At 39.4% G+C, this 25,603-nt stretch overlaps 1 protein-coding gene across 4 annotated transcripts in view; it reads left to right on the forward strand.

Annotated features, from left to right (window-relative positions):
- The window catches only part of LOC122875723 (protein unc-13 homolog B-like), a 177,741-nt gene that overhangs the window by 104,735 nt on the left and 47,403 nt on the right, over positions 1 to 25,603 (forward strand). For 2 of the 4 annotated variants that reach the window (XM_044195163.1, XM_044195166.1), the window contains 11 exons: positions 4,542 to 4,591; positions 4,708 to 4,783; positions 5,892 to 5,897; positions 9,227 to 9,301; positions 11,489 to 11,708; positions 12,279 to 12,506; positions 16,019 to 16,160; positions 17,577 to 17,746; positions 18,195 to 18,310; positions 18,966 to 19,129; positions 20,914 to 21,064. In XM_044195163.1, coding sequence (XP_044051098.1) covers positions 4,542 to 4,591; positions 4,708 to 4,783; positions 5,892 to 5,897; positions 9,227 to 9,301; positions 11,489 to 11,708; positions 12,279 to 12,506; positions 16,019 to 16,160; positions 17,577 to 17,746; positions 18,195 to 18,310; positions 18,966 to 19,129; positions 20,914 to 21,064 — 1,398 coding nt within the window. Of the gene's footprint in view, positions 1 to 45; positions 2,963 to 3,834; positions 3,858 to 4,541; positions 4,592 to 4,707; positions 4,784 to 5,891; positions 5,898 to 9,226; positions 9,302 to 11,488; positions 11,709 to 12,278; positions 12,507 to 16,018; positions 16,161 to 17,576; positions 17,747 to 18,194; positions 18,311 to 18,965; positions 19,130 to 20,913; positions 21,065 to 25,603 lie in introns of those variants that run through there. The other 2 variants (XM_044195162.1, XM_044195165.1) reach the window with 2 other exon arrangements.

The raw sequence follows: 25,603 nt of genomic DNA on the forward strand, positions 1-25,603 counted from the left end.
GTTTTTAGTGTTTACAAGTATTTTATCTTTGTCTTTCCATTGTAGTCATGGATCACTGACATTGAGTGGTTGGACTGAATAAGCTTCCAACAGGCTTGATTAATAAACTATGATACCGTGGACATTTTGATTGTAACTCCCACCAACAATGTGGGGAACTAGATGAGGACAGTCTGCTCTCTTGAGAATATGTTCTCCAGGAATCGCTTCAATGGACAACATGGAACAGGTGTTGCCCCTAAAGGAGGCACAAAGGCAAAAGTCCATTCACCCAAAAAGAGGGCTCCAAACCCCAGGGTAGCACTGGTCATTCGGGGGAAAATACATCGTCTCCTGCAAGGGTCTGCAGACCACCATGTCCCAGATTCCCACCACTATTATGCAGGTATTGAGGAGGAGGAGGTGGAGGGGGAAACACAGAAGGGCAGAAAGGAACACAGAAGCATATATCCAAAGGTTAGCCCCAGGGCTGAAGCTTACTCTCCAAAAGTGTCAAACGGTAAAGGACATGGAGGACCGACGGGGTTACCCTGTGTAGGAGAGGTGGAGCTGAACAGAGAGGGATGTATAAGAATACCCTGCACTTTACAGCATAAAAGCTGCAGATCCCCAGCGAATATGAAACGAATCTCTTTTGAGGGTGAAATTCGGGCAACTCCTGAGCAGATGCGACCACCCCCGCACTACAGTCCAATTGACCCAGACATGAATGGTACTAAATTTGCAGGAGCAGCCGGAAGGGATTTTGCTTCACCCCGTATTCGGCCAAAGAGACCATATTCTACTGGTGATTGTGTGGACTACAACTTCAATAGAACTCTCCCAGGTACACTGCTGGAAGAGGACGAAGATAAAGAGGAGGAGTCAAGTGCCGTCATTGAGCACATTCTAAAAGAGCTGAGGGGTATCAACAAGATCCAGGAGGAAATTTCCGACCTCAGGGATTACCTGACTTCAGTTCGAGGGTCAGTTGAGGAAGTGTCATCCTGTGTAGACGCTGTATTGTTGGAGATTGAGGGCATTCGTTCTAGCAACAAGGCTGGTTCAGGGGTACACGCAGGTACCTGGTCGGGAGTAGGGTGCAAAGATGGACCATCAGCCCGCAGAAGGCCTGCTAGTGCTTATGGCAATTTAGGGAGTGCAGTGCCAAAGTCTCATTCAAATCTATTCCCCCAAGTCTGCAATGAGCGCCATAGCATCCATGGAGAATTACTGCTACCAAGGGCAGAAGAGTCTACTGTGTCCCCAATTGCTGAATCAGTGGATCATCAGGAACTGGAGGAACAAGAGGATACCTCTGACCATAGCTCAGATATCCCAGTAGGCGCCATTGCAAGAAAGCTCAGCTTTGGCTACCTTGAAAGGCAGGATGGCCAAGACTGTCCAAGCACCAGCTCCTTGTCTTCTGGTCATAGTTCCAAGTCTGAGTCAGACCTAGAGAGACCATCATGTAGTCATGGAAGGAAGCAGCAAAGAGCTGATGATGGGGAGGTACATTGGACTAACATTGGACGACCCCACAGTGCTGCTGGGGAATCTGTGTGGCATAGGGAAACTACTTACCTCATGGACGGAAGTCTGGAGAAGCATGAAGGTGAGAGTCCTCTTTGCTGTGAAGGATCTGGTAGCTGGGATCACTACAGAGGTGCAGGAGGATATGGTACATCAGGGCAGTGCTCCACAGGAAGCTCAGAACATCTCTCTGTTCGCTCTGGGAAACATTACAACTCACCTGCCAGCACTTCTAGCAGGGAGGAGTGGCAGTCATGGAGGAGAAGGCCTCAAACCCACTCTGGGATTCATGTTCCAACAGATACCAACCTTGAAAACCCCACTGTAGGATATGAGTGTGCTGCAGAGTTTTCCTACCCTCAAAGTTCTGGTTACCATTCACATGATGGGCATGATGGCGAAGCAGAGGAATTTGAGGCATATGGGCAATTAAATGAGCTTAGCTACACAACAGACTGTCATGTTGATAGTTATCAGGAAACTTATTTAGCCTATGAAGAGTCTTCAGCAGTGACATGGACTGAGGCATCCTTATGTACCACTGTAGCTGATGTGGATAGGCCATTCATCCAAGAGACTGAAGCCAGTAACCAAAGCTTAGAAAACCAACTCCCTCACCCTGGCAGTGCAGACGTCCAAGCTGGTGGTTTCAATGTCAAACGCATAGGCCAAGCTGTACTTGGTTTTAGCTCTGCCTTGCGGGGAGCATTGCGCAAACTTGAAGTACCTGGAGCCCAGAATCCTGGAGAGGAAACAGACTTTGAAATATCAATGCCTTCTGACCTGCATACAGCTGAGTTGCCTTCAAAACCTTTATCCTATGAGGCACAATTGGAACAAACATCTGACAAAACCCCGAAAGGTGATTTGGTTGATAGTAGTAATGCTGTTGGGGAATTGAGCAATGACAATACTCTAGACAAATTAGATATTTTCTCTGTGGAGCCTATGCTTGAAGAAGCCAACAAAAGCCTTACATTGGAGTTTACAGACACCTGCCAACATCCTACTTGTTCGGACAAGATCCCCCCATGCCCAGAAGAACTTTCAGTCTGCCCTGACCCAATTTCCAGTAGCACTGCAATACTGCCTCCACCTGATGGCCTTACAGAACAACCTTCAGAAGGTCCTGCAGATCTAACCGTTAAAGCCCAACTTTCGCAATGCAGCACTGCAGAATCCCTCTTGGTCTCCCTCTTGACTGATGAACCTGCAGCACTGGAGCTGGGAGAAAATGAGGTGCCACTGCCACAGCAACCAGACATTGTGGCCCCAGAGGGCAAAGCAGAAGGAGATGCAGCAGAGCCATCCGTGGAGATAAGCCAGATGGATGAACGCAGGCTCAAGTGCCTGAGGAGCTTCCAGCAGATTCTGCGAGAGAAAAGGGAGACCAGGCGCAACCTCGCCAGTATGACCATGTCCACCTTCTCTCAGGATGACTTTGAACCAGGTATTCACCTCTGGATTTTAAGTTGGAATTTTGTTTCATCATGTGCATTTTGTCTTTTTTTATTTCAGTAAATGAGTCAATCATTAATTTTGAGTCACAGATGTAAAGATAGGTACACTTACCGTACATGTTTATTGTTTTTGTTATTCCCATGTTTTGTGCTTAAACAGCCCTCAGGATAAAAGAGCATTGGTATTTTTTTTGTATTTTGATTTATTTGAGTGACTCATTTCTTTTCATGATTTTATGTTGAAACTAATAGATGTCATTTAACTTTTAGTGCTTGAAAACTTTCCTTTTCCACCCCACCTTTCTGTCATCAAAGCCTCTCACTGTTGCCGAAACTGTTTGATCTGTCATAGCCGCAGTGCAATGTGTACATTGATAAAAGGATAACTGTCGGTATCCTCTTTTGGTATGTTCACCCAGCAGTTATGAATAAGCCCCTGTACCAAAAGGTCTCTTGGGTATTTACTGTACCAAACTGTCTCTGCTGATACTATAATTTTCTACCCCCTTGAGAGTAATGTATCACCTGCCATTCACAAGTCCCTTACTCCTCTCTGAAGGCTCCAGCAGTAGCCATTTGCTAAATTAGAAAACATTAAGTATCTCCTTGGAAAGAGAGCCAGACATTAAAGAGGAAGGAGAAGGAAAATATTAAGAGTCATTTTCATCATAAATTATACATGTTAATCAAACATTTAAAACCTCAGACCCCCTTCTATCTGAAAACGCTGTAGCGGCGCCGCTTTTAACATTACCCAAGCATTAATAACAAAATGAATAATCCAGGGTTTGTATTGTTATTTCGCAGTCCATGACTGTCTTTCTTTTCTGTCTGTTTCTTTTTCTCTTATGCTGTTTTGCAGATGGAAGTCAAGATGGTGATCAGGTTACCTCTTTTGTGGTTTCTCTCCTGTTAACATTTTTTACATTAACATCCTAAAAGAAGTTGTTCTTTCTGTATGGTTTTCTGTATATTATTTGGACATTTTCTCATGTCAATGTCTCTTTTTATTTAATTTTCCTTTTTATTGTGTTTATTTCGCTTTCTGTCAGTTTCTGGAAAATGCCGATGAAATAGCTTTAGCTTTTACGAGATGTCAGCCTCAATGCATCTGTGCTGTATTAAGAAATTTTTTTCTTTCACTTATAAATATAAAAATGCCATACAGGAATAGGTCAGTATTTATTAGGACACGATATTGATGAAAAATAATATTGATTTTTACTAGCTGTCAGACAAAAAAACACAGTGTTAGGAAGCCAAAGTCAATTTTCGGTGTGTTTTTACTGGGAGCGGTGTGGTTTGGTACGTGTTTACTTTACAAGGTGAAACCTGATTTATGATGCTCATATATGAATGGGGACAATATAATTGATTGAAATGCCCTCTTTGGCATGCAGTGCTGAAACTCAACCAACCCAGTTCAGTCCCAGTGCTTCTCTGCTGTTTTTCTTCTCACTTTGTTGTTTCTCTCGTGCTTGTGCATGTGCATGCTCCAGTGTCATGAAACCCATAAAGACTGTCAGCCTTCAAATGGCTGAATGCGTGACCTTTGACATTCTATTTCAGAGCCGAGATCAAGATGGTGACCCCAGCAAGCACCCATGGGCCAAGCCAGGGTCAGTAAACACTTTTTGGTGTATCTGTGTGTGTGAGCGAGAGAATATGATTACCTGCAGCTGGATTTAAATATTGATCAGTGCATTTTGGTATTTGTTTGTTTGTGTGTGTACAGGGGAAACACACCGTTTGGCATTGACAGCATGCCAGACCTCCGCAAGAGGAGGCCCATTCCTCTTGTTAGTGAACTGGTGAGTACACATCACTCAATATCTGCCTCTACTTTTTTCACAACTTCAACTAAACAGACTCAGGAGGGGTTTTTTCTATTATTCTTTTTTTGCATTGATCAATGTTAGAAGGGGGCATATAACAAATTCAAAACATTGGTCAATACTGACTGAGTGGAGAAAAAAAATGAGTACAAGCAAGGACGGAAGCAAGTATGTTGTCAACTAAACCTCCTATATGAAAACAATAAAACCCTAGATTGAGAATCATTTTAGAATTAGATTTAAAAGTTGTATCTGATGTATTAACAGGTTGTACATTTAGGATACCTAGTTGATAAACGTCTTTTTTGGGGACTTCCAGGTTGAGCATGTTGTGACCGATGTTGAGACAACAAAAGGCTAATGGGCCCCTGGTTGCTGAATCTCAAAGAGCCTCAATGTCCACCTCTTGTTGAATATTTCCCACTGAGCTGGAAAGTTGTATATCAACACATTTATCTGCCTATCATAAAAGATTTACACCTATTTTCAAATGTTTTTATCTTTACCACCTATGAAATTCTCCATGTGCATAGAGATGTAGAGAGTAAACACTGATAAGACTTTCATTTTTCTTAATTTGATTAGATTTTTTATTTTGTTTTATACCAGTAACAAACATGTACATGGTGTTACTTGGTTTCCTATGCTACTGGATTGCCTATGTATATATACCCTGTTAGTTTATGTTTCTCTTTGCAACGGCTGTGCACCGGATGCTCGGTCACCTTTGGTTATTGATTTTAGCTGTAATGGCCTGTTAGTTTTTGCTTCATCATTGGATGTAGCGGAGAAAAGTCATGTTAACATGCTGGCTGAGTGACATTTGAGTTTTACAGGGTACAATCAGCTAATTTGATCCATCAGGAATGATTACTTGCAGGCTACATACCGGACAAATGTATGAAGGAGCACTTCTGCAGTGGCACCTGCTATGTAATAATTTTTTGCAAGCACTGAATAGCTGGATTCAAGGTGAAAGCTGCTGATCCTCTCAGGGGGGAACCTGTTTGTTTGTCTCTAACCTTTTTTTCCTTCTTGTTCTCTCCCTTGCACATGTTGTCTCCCTCCCTTCGCCGGCCCTCAGGCTATGGTGAGTAAAAGAGAAGTGAGATTTCAGCTGCTGAGTTTTACCGTTTGTTTGATGGGCTTTGTTTCAAATTCTCTAATGGTCCTTATTGTATCAAAGCATTTCGATCCTCTCTGTGTGAAGTTTTCTTATGTGCGTTTACAGAAATTTGGTATGAGCATGCACACTTATGCACAAACACACACTCATCCAAATATCAGTCATTGTTCACCTGTATTTCAAAACTTTCTGACAAACACAAGAAAAATCAATTCCTTCTTGTGAATGCTTTCAGCGTTCCCTCAGTCGATTGATGCTTAGAGAGCGAGAGGCTTTTTCCTCTGATTGTTTTTTTCCTCTAAGTCCTCTAATTAACAGGTTTGTTTTGCTGAGTCAGCAAGTCAACAAATAAATAACACACCTGCCTCTCTAAACAAACAAATGCTGATAAATGTTATGGTAAATTATGTCTTTCTCCCTTTAGACTCACATTTACTTTGAAGTACTTTATGGAGGCAGAGATGTACCAGAGTGGTTAGAGCTGTGAATATTCAGTCACTGAGATCTAAGAAACTCGACTCATCTGATTAAAAAATCTTGTCTGCTTTGATTTGAAGTGGATCCTTCAAAGTGAAGGTCACACTCTCAACAGCAGAAGTCTGAGCAAAAAAAGCACCCGTGAGGTTTGAAGAGATATAAAGGCTTTGGGACAATCTAGTCTAACTTCATTAAGTTTAGTATATCAACTTCATCTATCATGAAGAGAAAAAAAAAACAGGAGAGAGATGAACAAACACAAAAATTTTGCAGGTGACACTGAAATAATTTGGAGATAAAACCATAACAGCACAAGGAAGCAAAATTAAAAAATGCAAACCATGAAAAAAAAAACATAAAATCACAGCACATAGGTGTTACAAAGTAACAAAAGCTACAAATATACAAAGAAAATCTTAATAGTTAAGTTTCCTCACATAACTAGAAATGAAAATATGTGTAGAGAAGGTTAGAGCATCGCTAAACATATTTGGTTTTGATTAAAGTTATCAGTTTGTATGTTTCCTGAGTTTGCTACTTCTTTCGACATGTTGTTACGGTCACACACAGTACGTTGGTCAGCACTTTTGGACAGTATATGAATTTAGAACAGTGTTTACATTTTCTCCTGCTCCTGCAAATGTGAGTTTTAGACTTTCTTGTCACCTAAAAGAATTTATGCCACTCTAATTCAGAACTCAACGGAGCATTGTGCTCAGTCCATGCTACATGACCACATACACCACTGTTTTGTTTTCCGACACTGATGCTGGACAATGCTTCAGAAAAGCAGCACATTTTTCAGATCCCTGCTGGGCACATTCCAGCTACTGTACCGTGACTCCTTCTCTTGTCAGGTGATAGCATGTCTTCTTTTGTGGTCTTGTAACTGTCATAAAGGATGAGGAGAAGCTCACTGTTGAGGTATTAAAATGTCTGGAGCTCTAAAAGTCTCAGCATTATAAAAATAATATTAAAAAAGACTATTCCTGTTGAGCCATAGCTGGGGAGATTAAGCACTTGTGGTCCTGTTACTATGCTGCACAGTACAGTAGTCACCTGGACTGCATATTTGCTATCTCTACATCAAGGATCACTATGGAAACAAGTCTTACACTTCACTGTGTTATCCTTTACATTTTCAAAGTTGTGTGTGCCTTGATGTCCTCCTTCTTGCAATGTCAAATAAACAAAACTAAATTCACCAACTAATCAACTATCAAAAATGCCTCATTGCACTCCATTAAAATACTGGTTCTTAAAGTGAAGAGATATGTAGTAAGCTGATGAATCACAGAGTGCTGTAGCAAATAAATGGCAGTAATCAGTTTAACTTAATGATAACTGACAGCATGCGTCAGTGAGATGGTGTGAGCAGAGCCACTTTGGGTTTAAAAAAAAGCTGTATATCTATTTCAAGGACATTTCTCAGGTGTATCACAGCTTCAAAGTGCTGCTGTAGGATGAAAACCGCATTTAAACTTCAGCATTTTGTGCTGGAAATAAAGAAAAGCTTACAAAACCTGTCCAAACCATCCTGCTACAGCACATCCACACTGACACTCCTCTCCACAACCACAGATCCACAGATAGTCACTGTGGTATTTTATTTCTCTTGTTGTGAAGCACTTTGTACTTTGTTTTGATAAGTGCTCTATAAATAAAGTTATTATTATTATACAAAACAATAGAGCACAATACAAAATAATATGCTTACAAAGGCTTTTCTTTTCTTAAAGGAATAGTTTGACATTTTGGGAAATATGCTTATTCGCTTTCTGGCTGAGAGTTAGGTGAGAAGATTGATACCACTCCCGTTTTTGTCCATTAAATATAAGGCCACAACTAGCAGGTGATTAGCTTAACTTAGCAAAAACACAGCCAACAGGGGGAAACAGCTAGCCTGGCTATGTCCCTGGGTAACAAAATCCACATAGAAGCCTCTTAATCCTCTTAAGCTCACTGACTGTTTCTTGGCTCTGAGTAGTTGCCAGGCAACCAGCGGTAACTCCAGGAATTTACTGGTCCCAGCCAAGAAACAGTCTGGATCATAACATAATTGTTGGTTTTACAGTTTTATGGTTTGTACAGATTAAACAAACAAAAATAACATGTCAATAAGTGATCTTTAGAGGTGCAGGTAGGCTAATTTTGTTACCTTTAAACACAGCCAGGCTAGCTGTTTACCCCTATTTTCAGTCTTTGTGCTAAGCTAAGCTAACCAGCCGTTGTCTGGTGCTCTATATTTAATGGACAGATATGAGAGTGTTTCCGATCTTCTCATCTAACTCTCGACAAGAAAGCGAATAAGTGTATTTCTCAAAATGTAGAACTATTCCTTTAATGCATAACATCTCTCAGTTGAGCTTAAGTTAGGCTCAATTCAATATATAAAGTGTTTTTTATACTACAAAGTCTATTGAAGTACCCAGATGTGTAATGGAACAATTCTTGTACCAAGACTGAGTCCTTAACACAGCGGCCCGGGTTCGAATGCGATGTTTTGCTGCATGTCATCCCTTCTTTCTCTCGCACCCTTTCTTTCTTCAGCTGCACTATGAATTAAAGGCAAAAAAGCCCAAAAAAAAAACATTTGAAAGTGTTCAAAGAGAGAAGGAGAACAAATGTGCGTGTTGTTTTTGTGATATAAAGTTTCCACGACCTTCAAAAAGCCCAACATCAAACAGAGAATTGATTTCCTGAATTTTTTAACAGAAAGTTCTCTTTGACGGTTTCTTTTCTTTTTACCTTGTTTGTTAGTTTTTTTTCTCTGTGGCTGTTTATCACTGATGCTTTTTTCTCTTTCTTGTTTCCAGTCCATGATACAGTCCAGGAAAGCTGGCCTCGCCCACACACTGGCCACACGGACCTCCCTGAAAGACGAAGAGCTTGTGAGTGGCCAAATACATATGCCACACACACACACACACACATACAGTAGACTGTATACTGAAGCTACGATTTTATACTTATCTACAGGAAGACTTGCTGTCGACTCGATGCCAGCTAATGGGGATCCACACAAACCTTAACTTATATTTGCAGACAAACACTCACACACACTTTTTCACACTTTTCTCGCCAATTGTACTCTTGCTGTCATTATACTGTAGCCATATTGTTAATCTGTTTGTTGAAGTTTCAATATACTGTAGGCTCTGAATTTTGCTGAGTCAACTTTAGGCAGCGTCAGGTTTAATGGAGGCAGGAGCAGCAAGGCCTCCCTGACTGGATGAGGTTTCAATATTGTTTATTATTGTTTGTTTTGTGCCTTTCCTACTGCACTGTGCCATAATACAGTGGAGAACAAAGCAACTGCCAATTTTAGAAGATTATCATTTTTACGGTATAATTACACTAAATGGGAATAACAAAACAGAAAAGATCAAGAACCTCTTTTTTTGAAAAATGTACAGCTTACCAGAGTGCTGTATTTGTAGTTTATAGATTAAATGCAGGTCAAACAAAATGGACAACGTCGGCTCTGCAGAGGATTTGCAGAGGAAATTGAAAGTGTGCATTGCTAGCTTAACACATTATCAGATAAATACGATGCTAAAAAACAACTCCTGCAACTAATACTTCCTCACTTAAAATGTTGAGTTTTCTTTGAGTATACGGCTTTAGTTGTTTTTGTGATGACTCAGCTCTGTGGTATGTTTGTAGGCTGTAGTTTGTGGTGTGGACTACAATGTATTGAGGGTGTTCCTAATATTTTGTCGACCTTATTTTTATACTCCACATATAGATGAGCAAAAATGTTGTCAATAGTTAATGACAAGAGCGAGTCGATTAGTTTGTGGTAATTTGATTAAATGATTAAAATAAACTGAAATGGAATTCTCCTGAATTTGTCCATAATCTTGATGCATTGTCTAGAGAGGGGCCCTGTGTCAAAATCTTTTAATATTTCTGTTTATACTTACTTGGTACATGTTCACATTGGAAAAGTTTTTTCCCCCCTGACGGCCGCTTACAGGTTAATCTGGTCCTGGTATTTAATACATGACTTTTGTGTTAGATTGTATAATAATATACACAAGTGTATAATTATGGTAATTCATATTAAGCCTTTACTTACTTTCTTCTCAAAAGTGAAAACATACACAAACATGTATATATGAATGCATATGTGCCCAGATGGTTGTTGCACATACAGAATACAGAAAATGTGCAACATTTAGTGTTGGCTTATAAACACAGACACTGATCAGATATTCTCAAGCTGACAACCTGTGTGTAAATATGATGCTGAAAATAAGTTTTTTAAGCCATCCGTTCATCTATACTTTTTTAGTCATAATAACACTGGCAATAACAATGGTAGAAGTTGCAGGATGTTACTGTGACTGTGAAGGAAGTAAATTATAGGTAATAGAATCAGGTAAAAGCACAGGACAGAAAAATGAAGTCAAAAGGCACAAACGGTTAATACAACACAGGTCAGATCAATAAAACTTAAAGCAGTTAGAACAAGATTGAGTGAAACCAGAGGCAGACAGAAAAAGTAAGTAAAACCACAAAAAGAAGGAATTTTCAAACAATGTTCCCTACTATTGATACCACTATATCACCATTTCTAATATAATAATGATAATAAGCATGATAATAATGACTCACATACCCCATATACAAATTCTGTGTTTACCAACTCAAGCTGGGCTCAAGGTGTCCGCTCATCCTGTGGAGATGTGTTCACCTCCTCCCACTCTCCTCCTACACTGGACAACAGCAGAATTTAGTTCATCAATAAAGAAGCCAAGAATTACAAAACCACAAATTAGCACTGTCATACATAACGACATTTCTATATAATTTTAGCGGTAGCCAGCTTGAAATTAGCCTTCTATGAATTTTTCCAACCCCTGTCCTGCATGGACGCTACAGATAATTCTTTCTTGAATGTTACACCAAGTCAGCATGTCCAGGTAGAAAATTACTGTAGCTTATATAGTCACTGTGCTGGTTGTGTTTGTTTCATTCACCTTGATGTCCTTTGTCTTGCCTCTTTTCTTACACCCTCTACCTCTGTCCCACCCCTCCTACATCCGTCTTTCTTTCTCTCTTTGCTCCAACAGAAAAACCATGTGTACAAGAAGACCCTGCAGGCTCTGATCTACCCGATCTCCTGCACCACACCACACAATTTTGAGGTCTGGACGGCCACCACGCCCACCTACTGCTACGAGTGCGAGGGTCTGCTGTGGGGCATCGCCCGGCAGGGTATGCGCTGTGCAGAGTGCGGGGTCAAAGTGCACGAGAAATGCCAAGAGCTGCTGAACGCTGACTGCCTGCAGAGTGAGTAAAGCAATTAAACTACCTGAAAATTGAAACCCTTAAGAAAATGTCCCATATTGTTGCAGTGGTTACCAAATATAGATTTACTCCAAACCAAAAAATATTTTTGTACTTTTTATATTTTATTATTGCTTCCTGTGAACAAGTAGACTGAAAAGTCTGCTAAAAATGCCAGTGCAGTTGTACAGATTGTAAGACTTACTTCCCTAATCAGAAGTAAGATTGTGAATGCAATTCTGTTTTGCAGCCTACTTTCAACTGTCTGATGTCAGAGCTTCTAACAGTTAAGTTGAGCTTTGACAAAGAAAAATAATTCCTAGAGACATCTGGCAAACAGACATCGGTCTGTGATGTGGTGTCACTTAGCTGCAGAAATGCTATGTAATAAGTGTGAGAAGAGATGAAGGGTTATGCCAGATAACCTAAGGGGTCTACGAATATACCAAATTGATAAACCTGTGGTCGAGCATTTATCATAATTTAAAAAAAACTTCTAGTTTTTTTACCTTTCCCTCTGGAACTCATCATCCACCCTGCTCTTCTGTTTTACTCCCACCTTCTCGTCTTCAGGAGCGGCCGAGAAGAGCTCCAAGACTGGGGCGGAGGATCGAACGCAGCACATCATCATGGCTATGAAGGACAGGATGAAGATTCGTGAGAGGAACAAGCCAGAGATCTTTGAGGAGATCCGTAAGGTGTTCGACATCACCAAGATGATCCACGTCCAGCACATGAAGAGCATCAAGCAGAGCGTCCTGGATGGCACCTCCAAGTGGTCGGCCAAGATCACCATCAACAGTATGTGAATGAACAGTGAATTTATAACTTTGAAATGGAAAACACGTGCACAGTTACCTTAATGCTCCATTGAGAACATTTTCCTTTTGAAAATTGTTCTATTCAATTAGTTGAACTGGTGGTGAATATGTTTTATATGACAGAAAGCTTGGCAAAAATGTACCACAGCACCTTTCCAGAGTCTCTTTTAATCTCTCTTTATTATCACTTTGAGTACTTTCCTCTCTTTAATCTTCTGGCTTTTGAAAGACACATCACAAAACAGCACAACTTACTTTAAAACCTTCAAAAAAAGTAAAACCCTGACATTTTCTCAAAAATAAATGTCTTAACAGACAATGGCCAACTTCATAGTAATGCAGACATTGTCATTTAAATATCAAGGGAAATAATTCAGAGGTGTGATGAACACCACATTTATGAACACTGACTGGAAAACATGACACACAGTGAGAGACAGGAAACGCTTATCTATCCCGTCTTTTACTTTTCTTCTCTATAGCCCTCTCCTCTCTTGTCTCTCCATTATTTCTAATGCACCTCATTCTTAATAGTGTCCACAAGACTTGTAGCAACAGGATACTGTCTGTATGTGTGTCCACACTTGTACAGTATGTGTAGCACTCATATATCTGTGTGAAGTCAAACTGCAGAACAAACTCAAGGTTCCATGGTTCTCATTGTTGTCTTCAGCCACTTTGCTGAGCCTGCTGAAGCATTCATTTTTCTAGTATAAAATAGTATGTTCAGTAAGTGAAACTAATCACTAAATGCTTAAAAACTGTTAATAAATTCTTTAAAAAAAAATTTGGGTAAATGCTTTAGGACATTTTTCCAAAAGAAGTCAGAGGTTGAGACATCGACAAAGCAGGCCTCAAAACACATTTTGCAGCACATTTTAAAATTGTATGACAGTGATAGAAAGTTAGAAAAGAAGTTCTGTTACACATTCAAATCCTTAGAAGTTGTAGGAAAAGCTGGATGGTAAAGTTGAACAACAACCCTTAAGAATCCTGAAGAACTGCAAAGACGGCTGTGAAAACCTGCAGCTGTGTGAATGTGAAGCAGAGTGATGCTGAACCAGTTCGTGTCAGGTTTCCCCAGATAAATACCTAAAAAAAGAAACTATCCCACATTCATGAAAGTTTCTTCTTTTATCTGGCAGCCTGTTCTGAGCTGTGGAGAAACTTTATCTGCAAGCTTCACTAATTTGAACAGACATGCGTCCCTACCTCCCTTCCCCTCCCTTTGCCAAACATCATCAGGGCTGCCGCTGTTACCAAAGCAACCAGGCACATCACACCATATAGTGGCAGCAGTGTTGCCATGGCAGCTGTCACACCTTGTCTCCCCAATCACAAGTGATGAGCTCCGTTAAAGAGGAGATACAGGGACAGGCGCTTTGTTTAAATTCATTCATGTTCAGGTGATAATGGTTGTCACTCACTTTTCTGCTGTTAAAGATCAGAACGCATACTCACAGATTCTACAAATTTTTAGGGACTTTTTGATATGCAATTAAAATGATTTAACAATGTGTCAGTATAGAGTCAGAATTGTCATTGTAACTGAAGGCTTCAGACATTTTTATAGTATAGGTTTGGTACAGAACATTTGTAAAGTTGTCTCTCCTCCAATGTGGCTGCTTGTAACCACTTTCTGTACTGCGGTAAATGAGATAAAATCCTGATATTGTATTGTATTGTATTGTATTGTATTGTATTGTATTGTATTGTATTGTATATTTGTCATACAGCTTTAGTCAATGATGTCCTTTCAAACACAGTGGAGAAAAGGCTTTACAAACTTTATTTTCAAGGCGTCTATAAATCGTTCAAGTTGTTTGAAATTCATCACAGTTTTTTTCATTTTGCATAAATCAATCATGTCCCCCATCTGAAATACATTCAGACACACTTTTAACTCAAATTTAGTTTTGTATATAAGCCAAGTTGCAAATGAACTTGATGGTGGACTGACAGGAGATCCTCTACAGAGAGCTCTTTGAAGAATCCATTGATTTCATTAGGGAATATCTCAACCAATTAATATTCAAAACTCCCTTTAGCACAGATAAAATGCATCAGTCACTGACACTGAATGAACTGCTTGCAAAGTTATTACAGGGACTAATGTGGATTGGCATGATGTTGAGTTGTAAGTGCACAGGACTGTGCAAGAAATCAAAAAGTTGAAATAGGGACTGTTGTTGTTTCCAAATTACAAAAAGAAATAGTTTTTGCGTTTCAGAATATGGCGTTCACCTGTATGTATGAGCGCAAAAAGGCAAGTAGATAAGTATGTATGTTCACCCCCAGTGAAACAGGGTCAGTTCAGTTGTCATTTTTACACTTTGGTTTTTGGATGGATTAAACAAACAAGATACAACATGTTAATAAGTAAGCTTTAGAGGTGCTGGGAGACAAATTGTTTGACAAAGCCAGGCTAGCTATTTCCCCCTGTTTCCAGTCTTTATGCTAAGTTAAGCTAACCGGCTACTGGCTGTAGCTTTATATTTAATGGACAGATATGAGAGTGGTATCAATCTTCTTGTCTTACTCTCCAGAGGGTGAATAAGCTTATTTCCCAAAAAATGTCGAACAATTCCTTTAAGCACTGAAATGGGAAAAATGGGAAGAAATATTGGGTGTAGACTGGTACTTTTATTTTGGCGGATGAGTAAGCTCCCTCATACTCTTCCTGGTTTAAATCATTCACCTTATGTTCCTTTTAAGGGCAACACACTGGTGGTGTACAGCGCACGTCAATACACCTTGACCACTTGTTTTCTGAGCATGCACATCTTGACACTCGTCAACCTTCCTTCAGTTAAAGAACCTCCTTGATACCTGTTGACCTTCCATCTCAAATAAATATCCCCAGACTCGATTCATAAGCCTTTAATCTCCATCTATCAAAACAGTTTTCTGTAATTTGGATACAAGTGAAGCCAGACAGACGGTCTTCAAGGCAAACACATTTATTGTGTTGATGCTGTTTCAGCCAAAGTGTCACAGAAACTGCTTCTTATTACATTTGTTGCTTTGTTATCTTGACAGAATGGTACAGAAACAATATGCAGTATACAAAGTGCAATAATTAAATTTTAAATTCAACCAAGCTGATGGTTTCACTCAAACTGAACCCTCTGTCTGTGGTGGCTGCTTTTTTCCCTTGAAAGCAAGGCCTTGTCGCTGCTTCGGGTCTTTTTAAAAGACCTCCTTGACTACTTGTTGCACAGAACAGCAGAACATCAGGTGACAGACAATAGTTGTAAAAAGTAACTTGATGTGAAATGTTGTTACCCAGCATCTGCCTGTGAGTCATGAGTATTGTGTTACGAGGCTTTGCATAACAGTGTGGGTGATATCTTGTGTTTTGGTGTGTGTGTGAATGAGACAGAAAGATAATGGTAACGAGTAGGTGTTTGTTGTTCTTATGCAATTTTCATACTCATTCTTTCTGTTTGTGTGTGTGTGTGTGTGTGTGTGTGTGTGTGTGTGTGTTATCAGTCGTCAGTGCGCAGGGTCTACAGGCCAAGGACAGGACGGGCTCCAGTGACCCATATGTCACGATCCAAGTTGGGAAGACCAAGAAGAGAACGAAGACCATCTACGGCAACCTGAACCCAGTCTGGGAGGAAAAGTTCAGTTTGTAAGTTCAACTTGTTATTTTCTTCCTGGTTGTAAAGCTCAGCTGGAGTTGTCAGAGGTCTGGCAAAGTGCAGGAAAACATGTCTGTCACAATCACCTTATTGGTGGAGTTAACTAACTAAGGCCCTGCACACCCATGGTAAACCTACACAGGTGATTTCATTTATTTTGGCTGATTAGAGCTCTTCTCAGGACTGCATGTGTGTGTGTGTGTGTGTGTGTGTGTGTGTGTGTGTGTACAGCCATCTCCCTCACTCTCCTGTTAGCTTCGTTGTACCTGATCATATTTAGTAGTACATGGAGTCCTATGAAACACCTGTGAGGGTGTGCAGGGCCTTCAAGTAAAAGTAGAAATACCACAATGTAAAAAGAAAAAAAAACTCCATTATCAGCAAAAGTCCTGCATTCAAAATCATGCCTAAGTAAACTTGCATCAATAGTATCAGCTAAACGTAAAGTATCAAAAGTAAAAGTGCAGTTGCAGATTGGCCACTTTCAGAGTGTTATATACATGTATATATTATATTTGTTATATGTTCATTACTGTCAGATCCAACTGTCATGTCATTGTTTTTCAGTGTGTATATTATATAATTGCATTGTTATTATAAATTGTTTAACAAGTAAGCCAAATGTTAATGGTTGTAGTCAAGTGGAGGCCAATATTAATTTATATACTGTTGGATAGTTTAACCTGTAACCACACATCCCATTTTATAAACTCATCATATGTTTTTTATGTAAAACCTTTATATACAAAGCAAATATAGCTGTCAAATAAATGCAATGGAGTAAAAAGTACATAAAAAATGTACTTAATTACAGTATTTGAGTAAAGTTACTTTCCACCAGTGTCACCTTGTAATTTGCTACTTGAGAGTAAATTTACTACTTGAATAAAATGATCAGTAGTAGACCTGTTATACATATTAGTGTTTCCATTAGAGTATTGCTCTTGAGTGTTCGTTGATTGATGTGATGTTTTTTGCGTCATGTTCTGAATAAGGGAACTCTGATAGAGTTTTGATTAGCGGTTCTGTCACTTGTACACAGTTAGCATTGATTTGATGATTTGACGTGTACACATCTAGTCAAAATGGTCACATTTAGCCCGGTCAAAACCCGGCGAAGTTTTTGTGAAAAGTAATTTCAACAGCATTTCAAAAACTATTTCAACATGTAGTTAGGACTCACTTTGCATTGAAATATAGCTATTGAAATGTTGTATAAACAACAGTGATATGTAAGCTAGACATCTAAAATACTTTCACTTTCTAACCGGGTTTTAGCCAAGACATCAAAACATTTTTTCCCCCTGCATGTCAACAAATCAGTGCTTACCGGGTAGTTGCTTCTGCTCCAACACTCACACATTTGTTAAAACAATGCCTCACTCACTTGTTCCCTGTCTCCACAGCGAGTGCCACAACTCATCGGATCGCATCAAGCTGCGGGTGTGGGACGAAGACGATGACATCAAGTCGCGAGTGAAGCAGCGTCTGAAGAGGGAGTCTGACGACTTCTTGGGTCAGAGCATTATCGAGGTTCGAACTCTAAGCGGAGAGATGGACGTCTGGTACAACCTGGGTACGTAGTCACTCAGAACCACGGGAATATAATAACAATAATAATAATAATAAATTTTATTTGTATAGCACCTTTCAAAACAAGTGCTTCACAACAGTAATATAAAAACAGAATCCAATATAATGAAGATAAAAGCATTATAAAGGAACATAAAAGTATGAATACACTAAAACAAAGTAATTGATATTAAAATAATAAAACAATAGAATTGATGGTTACACTTTATTTGTATAGTCCGCCTACAGATAGTTTATAGAGTATTTGGAACATTTCAACAGCTTATTAGTTGAGATTCAACAAATCAACTGTTTCACAAATAAAGTTTTGGTTAAAATGGGAAACAAGGTGTATGTGTATATTTCTGTGATTGCGGGGTAGATGGGAGTGAATAATTAGTATTTACTTAACTCAAGTTCAACTCTGAGCGTGTGTGTGTTTCCGCTTACAGAAAAGAGAACAGACAAGTCGGCGGTGTCTGGTGCCATTCGTCTTCAGATCAGCGTGGAGATCGAGGGAGAGGAGAAGGTGGCACCCTACCACGTTCAGTACACGTGCCTACATGAGGTACACACACACACACACACACACACACACACACACACACACACACAAACATACACTTGTAATGGGAAAACTGACAACAGGCTTTCAGAAATGAACTGAAGTAGGAAGTGAAGGAGTACTGTTCTGCTTGTATCTATCACTAACACACACACACACAGATGTGCATTTTTGCTTGATAAATGACATTGAAATGAAACGATTTGTAATCAAAATTGTTGTTGATTCATTTTCTGCAGACACAGTAGACTAATCTATTTTGTCTGATGTAATAATAATTCTTTATGAGTTTTTTTAAGATCAGCAGAGACGCAGACCTGATTTTTGATTTCAAGCCTTTTCAGTTTTGTCAAATTGTTTCTGATGTTTGAGGCTGCTAACATGAACAGACAAATCCTTTAAATTGTAAATAGTGCAAGAAAGAAAATTAACAAAGTTGACAGATGTGGACAGTTTCTCAACTGGCAAGAAAAAGTAATGTTAACACCCAACAGTGAGATGTCCCAAATGTCTGTGATGGTTTTTTAACAACCTTTGAAGCCAGAACATCTCAGCTCACTATTGTATGTTGGATGTTTCTGTGAATAACTTGGCTGTTTTTTTCTTTTCTTTGAGCACTGCTGATGTTTGCTTGTTCACGCAACCTTTTTCTTTGTAGAACACGTTCCACTTCTCAACCGATGTGGAGGGAGGCGGCGTGGTGAAGATCCCAGTGGCTCAGGGAGACGATGCGTGGAAGGTTTACTTTGATGAGGTGCAGCAGGAAATCGTGGACGAGTTCGCCATGCGCTATGGCATCGAGTCCATATACCAGGCCATGACGTAAGCTCAGTGTTAAAATGTGTGTGTGTGTAACTGAATATGCAAGTTTGCCAGGCACTCCAATACTCTCTATTCAATTCATCCAACAGGCCATGATGTCAGCCGATTGTGTGCATGTGTGGGCAAATCAAATCAGGAAATACTTGAGATTAGTGTGTTTGTGTACAGTATTTGTAGGCCTGTGTGTGTGTGTTAATGTTTATGAGAGGTGGGCAGGGTTGTCATGAACTATAAACAGCAATCAAATTAGTTTATCTCATCTAATGAGAAAAGATGACCTGTCACCTCAGAGATTTCCCGGCTGTTTGATTGGATCATTGCAGGCAGGTGGAGAGTAAGACTCATGAGCACGCACACAGTCACAAACACACTGGTTCAATTACATTAATAATCTTGTAATTTGACCTTAAAGGGACAGAGAAGGTTTATGTGTTTGTTTTGTGTGATAAAGGAGCACAATCACATTACATAATCAAACTGGGAAGCATTGAGTAAAGTAATTGAGTCCCAGTGGAAATGCGAATATGAGCCTGCAGCCATTATAGAAGTCAGCTACATTGTGGCTCCTTCACTGGAACAAACTGATGAATTCATATGTGTGTCTGTTTTTGTTGAGCCTGTCAGGTGTATTATTTCATGCTCTCGAATAACTAACTTGTGCTCTCAAATTAAAAATTTAAATATGAGGACACAAATTCGTACCTTAGAATTTATCATTTTGTGCACGAGTTAACAATGAAACAATGTGCTATCCCATAAAATGTGTTTATGGAATTAAACATTAAGGAACAACAATCTTCAGGGGAATAGATGTATTTTCCATGGCCTCACAACCATCACTGCTTATTATGCACAGCATTACACAGTGGTATGTGTGCACCCGACCGATAGCAGCCAAAGCTGGCCATTATTGCTGAAACAATGTCTAATATAGCATTACAGCTATATAAAAAATGTGTGTCAAGCAGATAGGACAACTGTCATCAAAGTAATAGTATAGGTATACTACCAATTAAGTATTGCAGATCCTTAAAGTCTCCCTCCACTCAAAAATATGTCTTGCTTATTGTTACTTTATTTGGATGTTTGAGCTTCACTTTGCAGAGTGACGTATGTGCAGAGTTTGACACTAGAAGGCTGTTTTCACATTCATCTGCTGAAGGGGGAAACGTTTCTCTGTGCTCACCTTGAAACTGAGTGTAACGCATGCGATTACTAGCATGATTTTGTGACATCACAACTAGTTTGGAAGCCAATCGTGGTCCAGTATGCAGCTTACATAAGTGTGATGTGGAAATTTGAAACCTCCATACACTGGGAATGGACTTTTCAGTGAAGTAGGAGACGTCTTGTGTCCAGCAGTTTTTTTCAGGGAGGGAGGAGTAGATGTAATTTTAAGAATATGTGATGAGGTAGTTGAACTTTTTTTGTGGGAAAACCATATTAGACACAAATAATTACTCAAAGCAGAGTATTTTTATTTCTTAAAACGTGTCTGGAGGGGATCTCTAAATTGGGGAAATTACAAGGACAGGCTGAATAGCACTCCTCGTGACGAGTCAGCTGATCCTCAGTTACCCCTTTAATGATATTTATATAAAGGAATTGATTCAGTATTTTTTAGGCTCCTCTATACCAAAATGCAGGTGCTAGCCTGCCGCTAAAACAAAACAAAAAAAGACCCCTGACAGCTCAATCTCCCTCCTTCCAAACCTGCTAACCTTCCTCAATCCAACCTTCCCTTTCTCTTCCTTCCCCTCAAATCTCTTTGCTTTCCTCCTCAGCCATTTCTCTTGCCTGTCCTCTAAGTACATGCTGTCAGGGGTGCCGGCAGTGATGAGCACTCTGCTGGCCAACATTAATGCCTTCTACGCCCACCCCACCGCCTCCACCAACGTCTCAGCTCCGGCCAGATTTGCAGCATCCAACTTTGGGGTAAGTGACCACCAGACACAATGAAGTAAACACAGATAAACACTAAACTTTAAATACAATCTGACTCATCAACTTGTCAAACAGGCCTTTGGCAGGATGTTTGTAAAGGGTCACCTCTTGATACATTGTAAGAGCTAGGTTCAAAACCAGGCTTTCAGGTGGCATTATGCACCTGGGTGGCCACAGTGGAAGCCCTCACCTTTTGAACAACATTAGCAGGTAAACTATTTTTTATTGCAGTGGACAGGAGACGGGTGATAATTATAGAGTTAAAAACACAGTTTCAAGACAAGTAGTTTTAGTCTCCACTAGATCGTTTTAGCTTTGACTTAACCACACCAGATTTATACATAGACTTTATCATCTCTGACAGAAAACTTTGGCAAAACCAATTATAAAGTTATAGAAGTTAAATTATACCTAAACTTAACCATTTAAAATGAAAATCAGTCTAAAACTGCTGGTCTGTAGTTGGAGGTCTAATACTACACTATTAATCTAAAATTGCAGTTGAGGTGTTTCTTTGTGCTTGTAGCTCATTATTGGATTATTTCATCAATGATATAATTGAATTAAAGATACAACATTATGGTCAGCAAACTGATTTAAAATCAATTCTTTAACATACACACCTTCTAGTTATCAGTGGCTCATTGTTGCATGTTACCAAAAAGAAAAATACAAGATGACCTAATGAAAGTGTAAAAATGGTATCTTAGCCAACTAAAGTAAACAAGCCAAAAGCTATACCACATTATTTAGATTAAGAGCTGACTCTTGGATTGGGGGCCAACGAAGACGTTTTTCTGTGTCACAGCAACCTACCTGATCTAACTTTACCTACATTATTGTTCAGTGGACTGCCTACTGAAGACAACCTCAGCACTGCAACATTTTTCAGGTTTCAGGTATTTGTCTAGCTATAATTCTTTTAATGTGTCTTGATGAACTACAGCTATAAGCTTCTGCTGTAGAGCAGCATCTAGTGACAATCATATTATTTGTACTGCAGGGAAACAACAGTTAGACAATGTCAGCTGTGGTATGGGCTTAGAATGCTCAAAACCTTCTAACATACAGTACATCTAAATGCCAAGTATTGGCTAGTTAAAAGTAGAAGTCTCATGCATTTCTCAGTATTTCTCTTGAGGGTTATGGGCTGGCTCTTTCTCTGTCTGTTTATTTATTTACTGCATCCTTTCTCCGACACTACTGATTTGATTGTGAAGAAGCCTGGGGAGTGATATGTTCACAACAGCAAGCAATCAGTCTCAAAATTACCCTGACATGGATATTGGTTGCACCACAATTACAGGTCAAAACCATGACAGTGACTTGTGACTGTTTGTCTTTCCAGAGCAGATTTCAAGATACCCAAACATTCACCACAAGATATTCTTTTCTTCTTGATATGATTATTTCGGATTATACAAATAGCTTTTAGTCACTGACAGTCACACAGATTTAGAAAACTACTTTTCTGAGCAAGCCAGTATGAAGAGCTTACAGGGCTGTACTGAAGTTTAAAACTGGACAATTGGATTTCAGTCTTAAAACACAGACAACATCCACTAAAAAGACTAGAAATACACAGTAACATGCAAAATCAACAGGGAAGCCTTACTGAGATTTAATCTTTTACAGGTAAGAAATGTTTGAATTAGCTTTAAAGCTACAGTTTGACCTACTACTAAAGTAGGCGTCACAAAGTCTTCCCAGTAGGTGATCCGGATGGTCTGTGATAACTTTTTAAAGGACCTGTTTCACATAGAAATCCATGAGAATGACCTGTACAGAGCCAGTAGGTGGTGTTCCTTTATGCTGCTAATAATCTTCCTCATTAAAAAGTAATGTCTTATCACTGTAGGACCTTTGGAACGGCTCTGAACTTTGCGGTGGCCCAAATTCAGCCCACGGCCACCACAGACGGGGGGGACAATGACAGCTAGAGGTCAAGCTCAATGACTCCCGGGATCTTTGCCAATAGTGCCGACTAGTTCTCCTACTGGTTGCACTCAGACTCCAGTGATATACGAGCGACTGCAGGCAGACTGTTCTTGTTTTATTGGGTCAGGGGATGCAGACAGACTTGCTCTCACCATGGGCTACAACTGTGTCTATTTCTGGGTTGTCAGCAACTTATCCAGCAGGGCTTACCAAGCCCTGCTGGATAAGTTGAGAAGTTTATTTGTCTAATTTAATTTCTGAATTGAGTTATTTGAGTTTGAGTTATTTTCTATGTGTGTATCTGGGTAATCTAAAAAAAAAAAAAAGCTTTTAATTAAGCTGTTCTCTCTTTCCCTGCTTTATCATAGAGAACATCAGTAACACTCAAATGATTTGACAGTAATTAATGCATGACTCAGCTTGAAGTAATGTATAAATGAATGTACCATACACTCTAGCGTAGAGTACCCACACTAATTAATGACTAAGTGACTATTAGGGAATGTTTTGACTTCATACATAAAAACTAATTATCCTAAACTGTCTACATTTTAATACATTGATTAACCTGTGAGCTCTAAACCATTTATTAAGGTACTACTTACTAATAGGGAGGGTAAGGCAAGTTTATTTGTACAGCACCTTTCAACAACAAGGCAATCCAGCATGCTTTACATAAGACATAAAAAGGCATTAAGGCAAAAAAGAAAGAATGAAAGAAATAAAGAAGAATGAACTGATAAGTATCAGAAAAATGATACAAGAGCCGGAGATACAGCTACATTGATACACAACCACAGATCCATGCCAACAACAAAATATACCGTTGGTACCACAAATCTTTATTCTAAGGTGAAGTAGCCACTGATGTTAAAGTACACTGGCTCCTAACTGCTCCCAATGTAACGCAATAATTCACCCATATAGTATTGTTGAAAATAATGTAACCAAGATAAGCAATAGCTAGTTTGCAGCATTTCTGAAAAAAAGTACTCGTCCTTGGGGCCTAAAAGGTACTTAATGCATCACTGCCCCTGTGTACTGTTGTTGGTGTTACAGTAGACATAATTTAGTAGCATTTCTTATTCAGCACTTTTAACAAAAATCTACGGAAATATTGATGCGTTTTTTTGGGGGGGGGTTTGGTTACTCAAAACTAATATAATTACATTTATGAACAAGTAAAAATATCAAGTCCACGGGCATACCCGTGGCCTACCGGTCTAAGGTGCATACCATTGCAGCTGGGGGCTTTTGTTGCGTGTCATCCCCTTGCTCTCTCCCCATGTTTCTGACTCCTGCCGTCTGTCACATAAAAGGCAAAATGCCATAAATTGATCTAACAAACACTTATATAAATATGGAATATGAGCTGAATCAATATTAAATCAAACCTGAATTGAATCATATTGTATCGTATCAAGTTTGTCAGTTGCACACAAGTGAACATAAAGTAAGAAATGACAACAAATCATGAGTCATTTTTAATGTAATGTTTGGCATTAACCTGATATCCATCCATCTATATCTATTTGCTGTAATCAATAACTGTTGAAAGTTTTCCTATGGGGTGATTTTTATCCCATTAGCTCCTATTAATTAATATGCTTGATTTCATTCATTTGTCATCTTCCCCCAAAATGTACCAGGGCTAGAGCACACAAATCTAAAAAGGATTGTTTATATACCGAAATTAGGGTTGTTTTTAGATCACAAGTATTTTGTAACAATTTAAAATAATTTCTCTTTTCTCTTTGTTGATTTCTTATTCTTGGTTTCAGACAGAACAGCACACAGGTAGCAGGGAGGTTGTTATTTTACCATTTGCTTGGCCACATTTTTGCTCTGTCTGTCTGTCTCTTTTCATTTGTTGGAGTTTTTTTACTTTATTTGTTTTTTAATGTTGAGCCAAGCCAATTTCAATGTACCTGGTGCCAAGGTAATAAGGTGATTTCCTAATTTGTAAAACTTCACTTCAGCCTTTCCTTCCCTCCGTCTTCTGGCTCTGTCTTCTCACTCCCTCTCCTCTGTTCTCCCTGGCCTCTGCTCTTCATAATTCATCTCTGAAATCATGTCATCAGCTGACAGTTTTAGTGACATTCCCCTGTTATGTTGTACAGGTGTGTTTGTATGCCTGCAGACTGTTTGTGTCTCTGTGTGTGTGTGTGTGTGTGTGTATGTGTGTGCAAGAGCAAGGAGACTACAGACATGCCAACATCTCACACCTCCCCTGTTTCTTTGGCGGGAAGCTGTTGATGCAACAGTACATTTTGCCAGTGGGAACAAACATTATTCACTGGATTCTTTTTGGTTGTTTTTACCATAAATTACTTTCCCAGGGAATGGTTTCTGAGCATGTGTATACAGTGCGCTCCTTTTTGGCATTGCCCTTTAGCTGTTAAACACATTCACACCTGAGAGCTCCCTGGTTGTCAGCCACAAGCAGTATTGGTGAAGCTGCTGTGAATGTCTAGTTGCTTAACTTTTCTCAAGCTAGTTGTTTCAGCAATATCTGAAAAAAATCAGAGCAGCAGCAAAAGCTCTCTTAAATGCTCCATGGTTGTGACCAATGCCTGATCTTCAAAAGTTAAT

This window comes from Siniperca chuatsi, linkage group LG5, assembly GCF_020085105.1.
Source record: "Siniperca chuatsi isolate FFG_IHB_CAS linkage group LG5, ASM2008510v1, whole genome shotgun sequence".
In the NCBI taxonomy this organism is placed as follows: Eukaryota; Metazoa; Chordata; class Actinopteri; order Centrarchiformes; family Sinipercidae; genus Siniperca; species Siniperca chuatsi.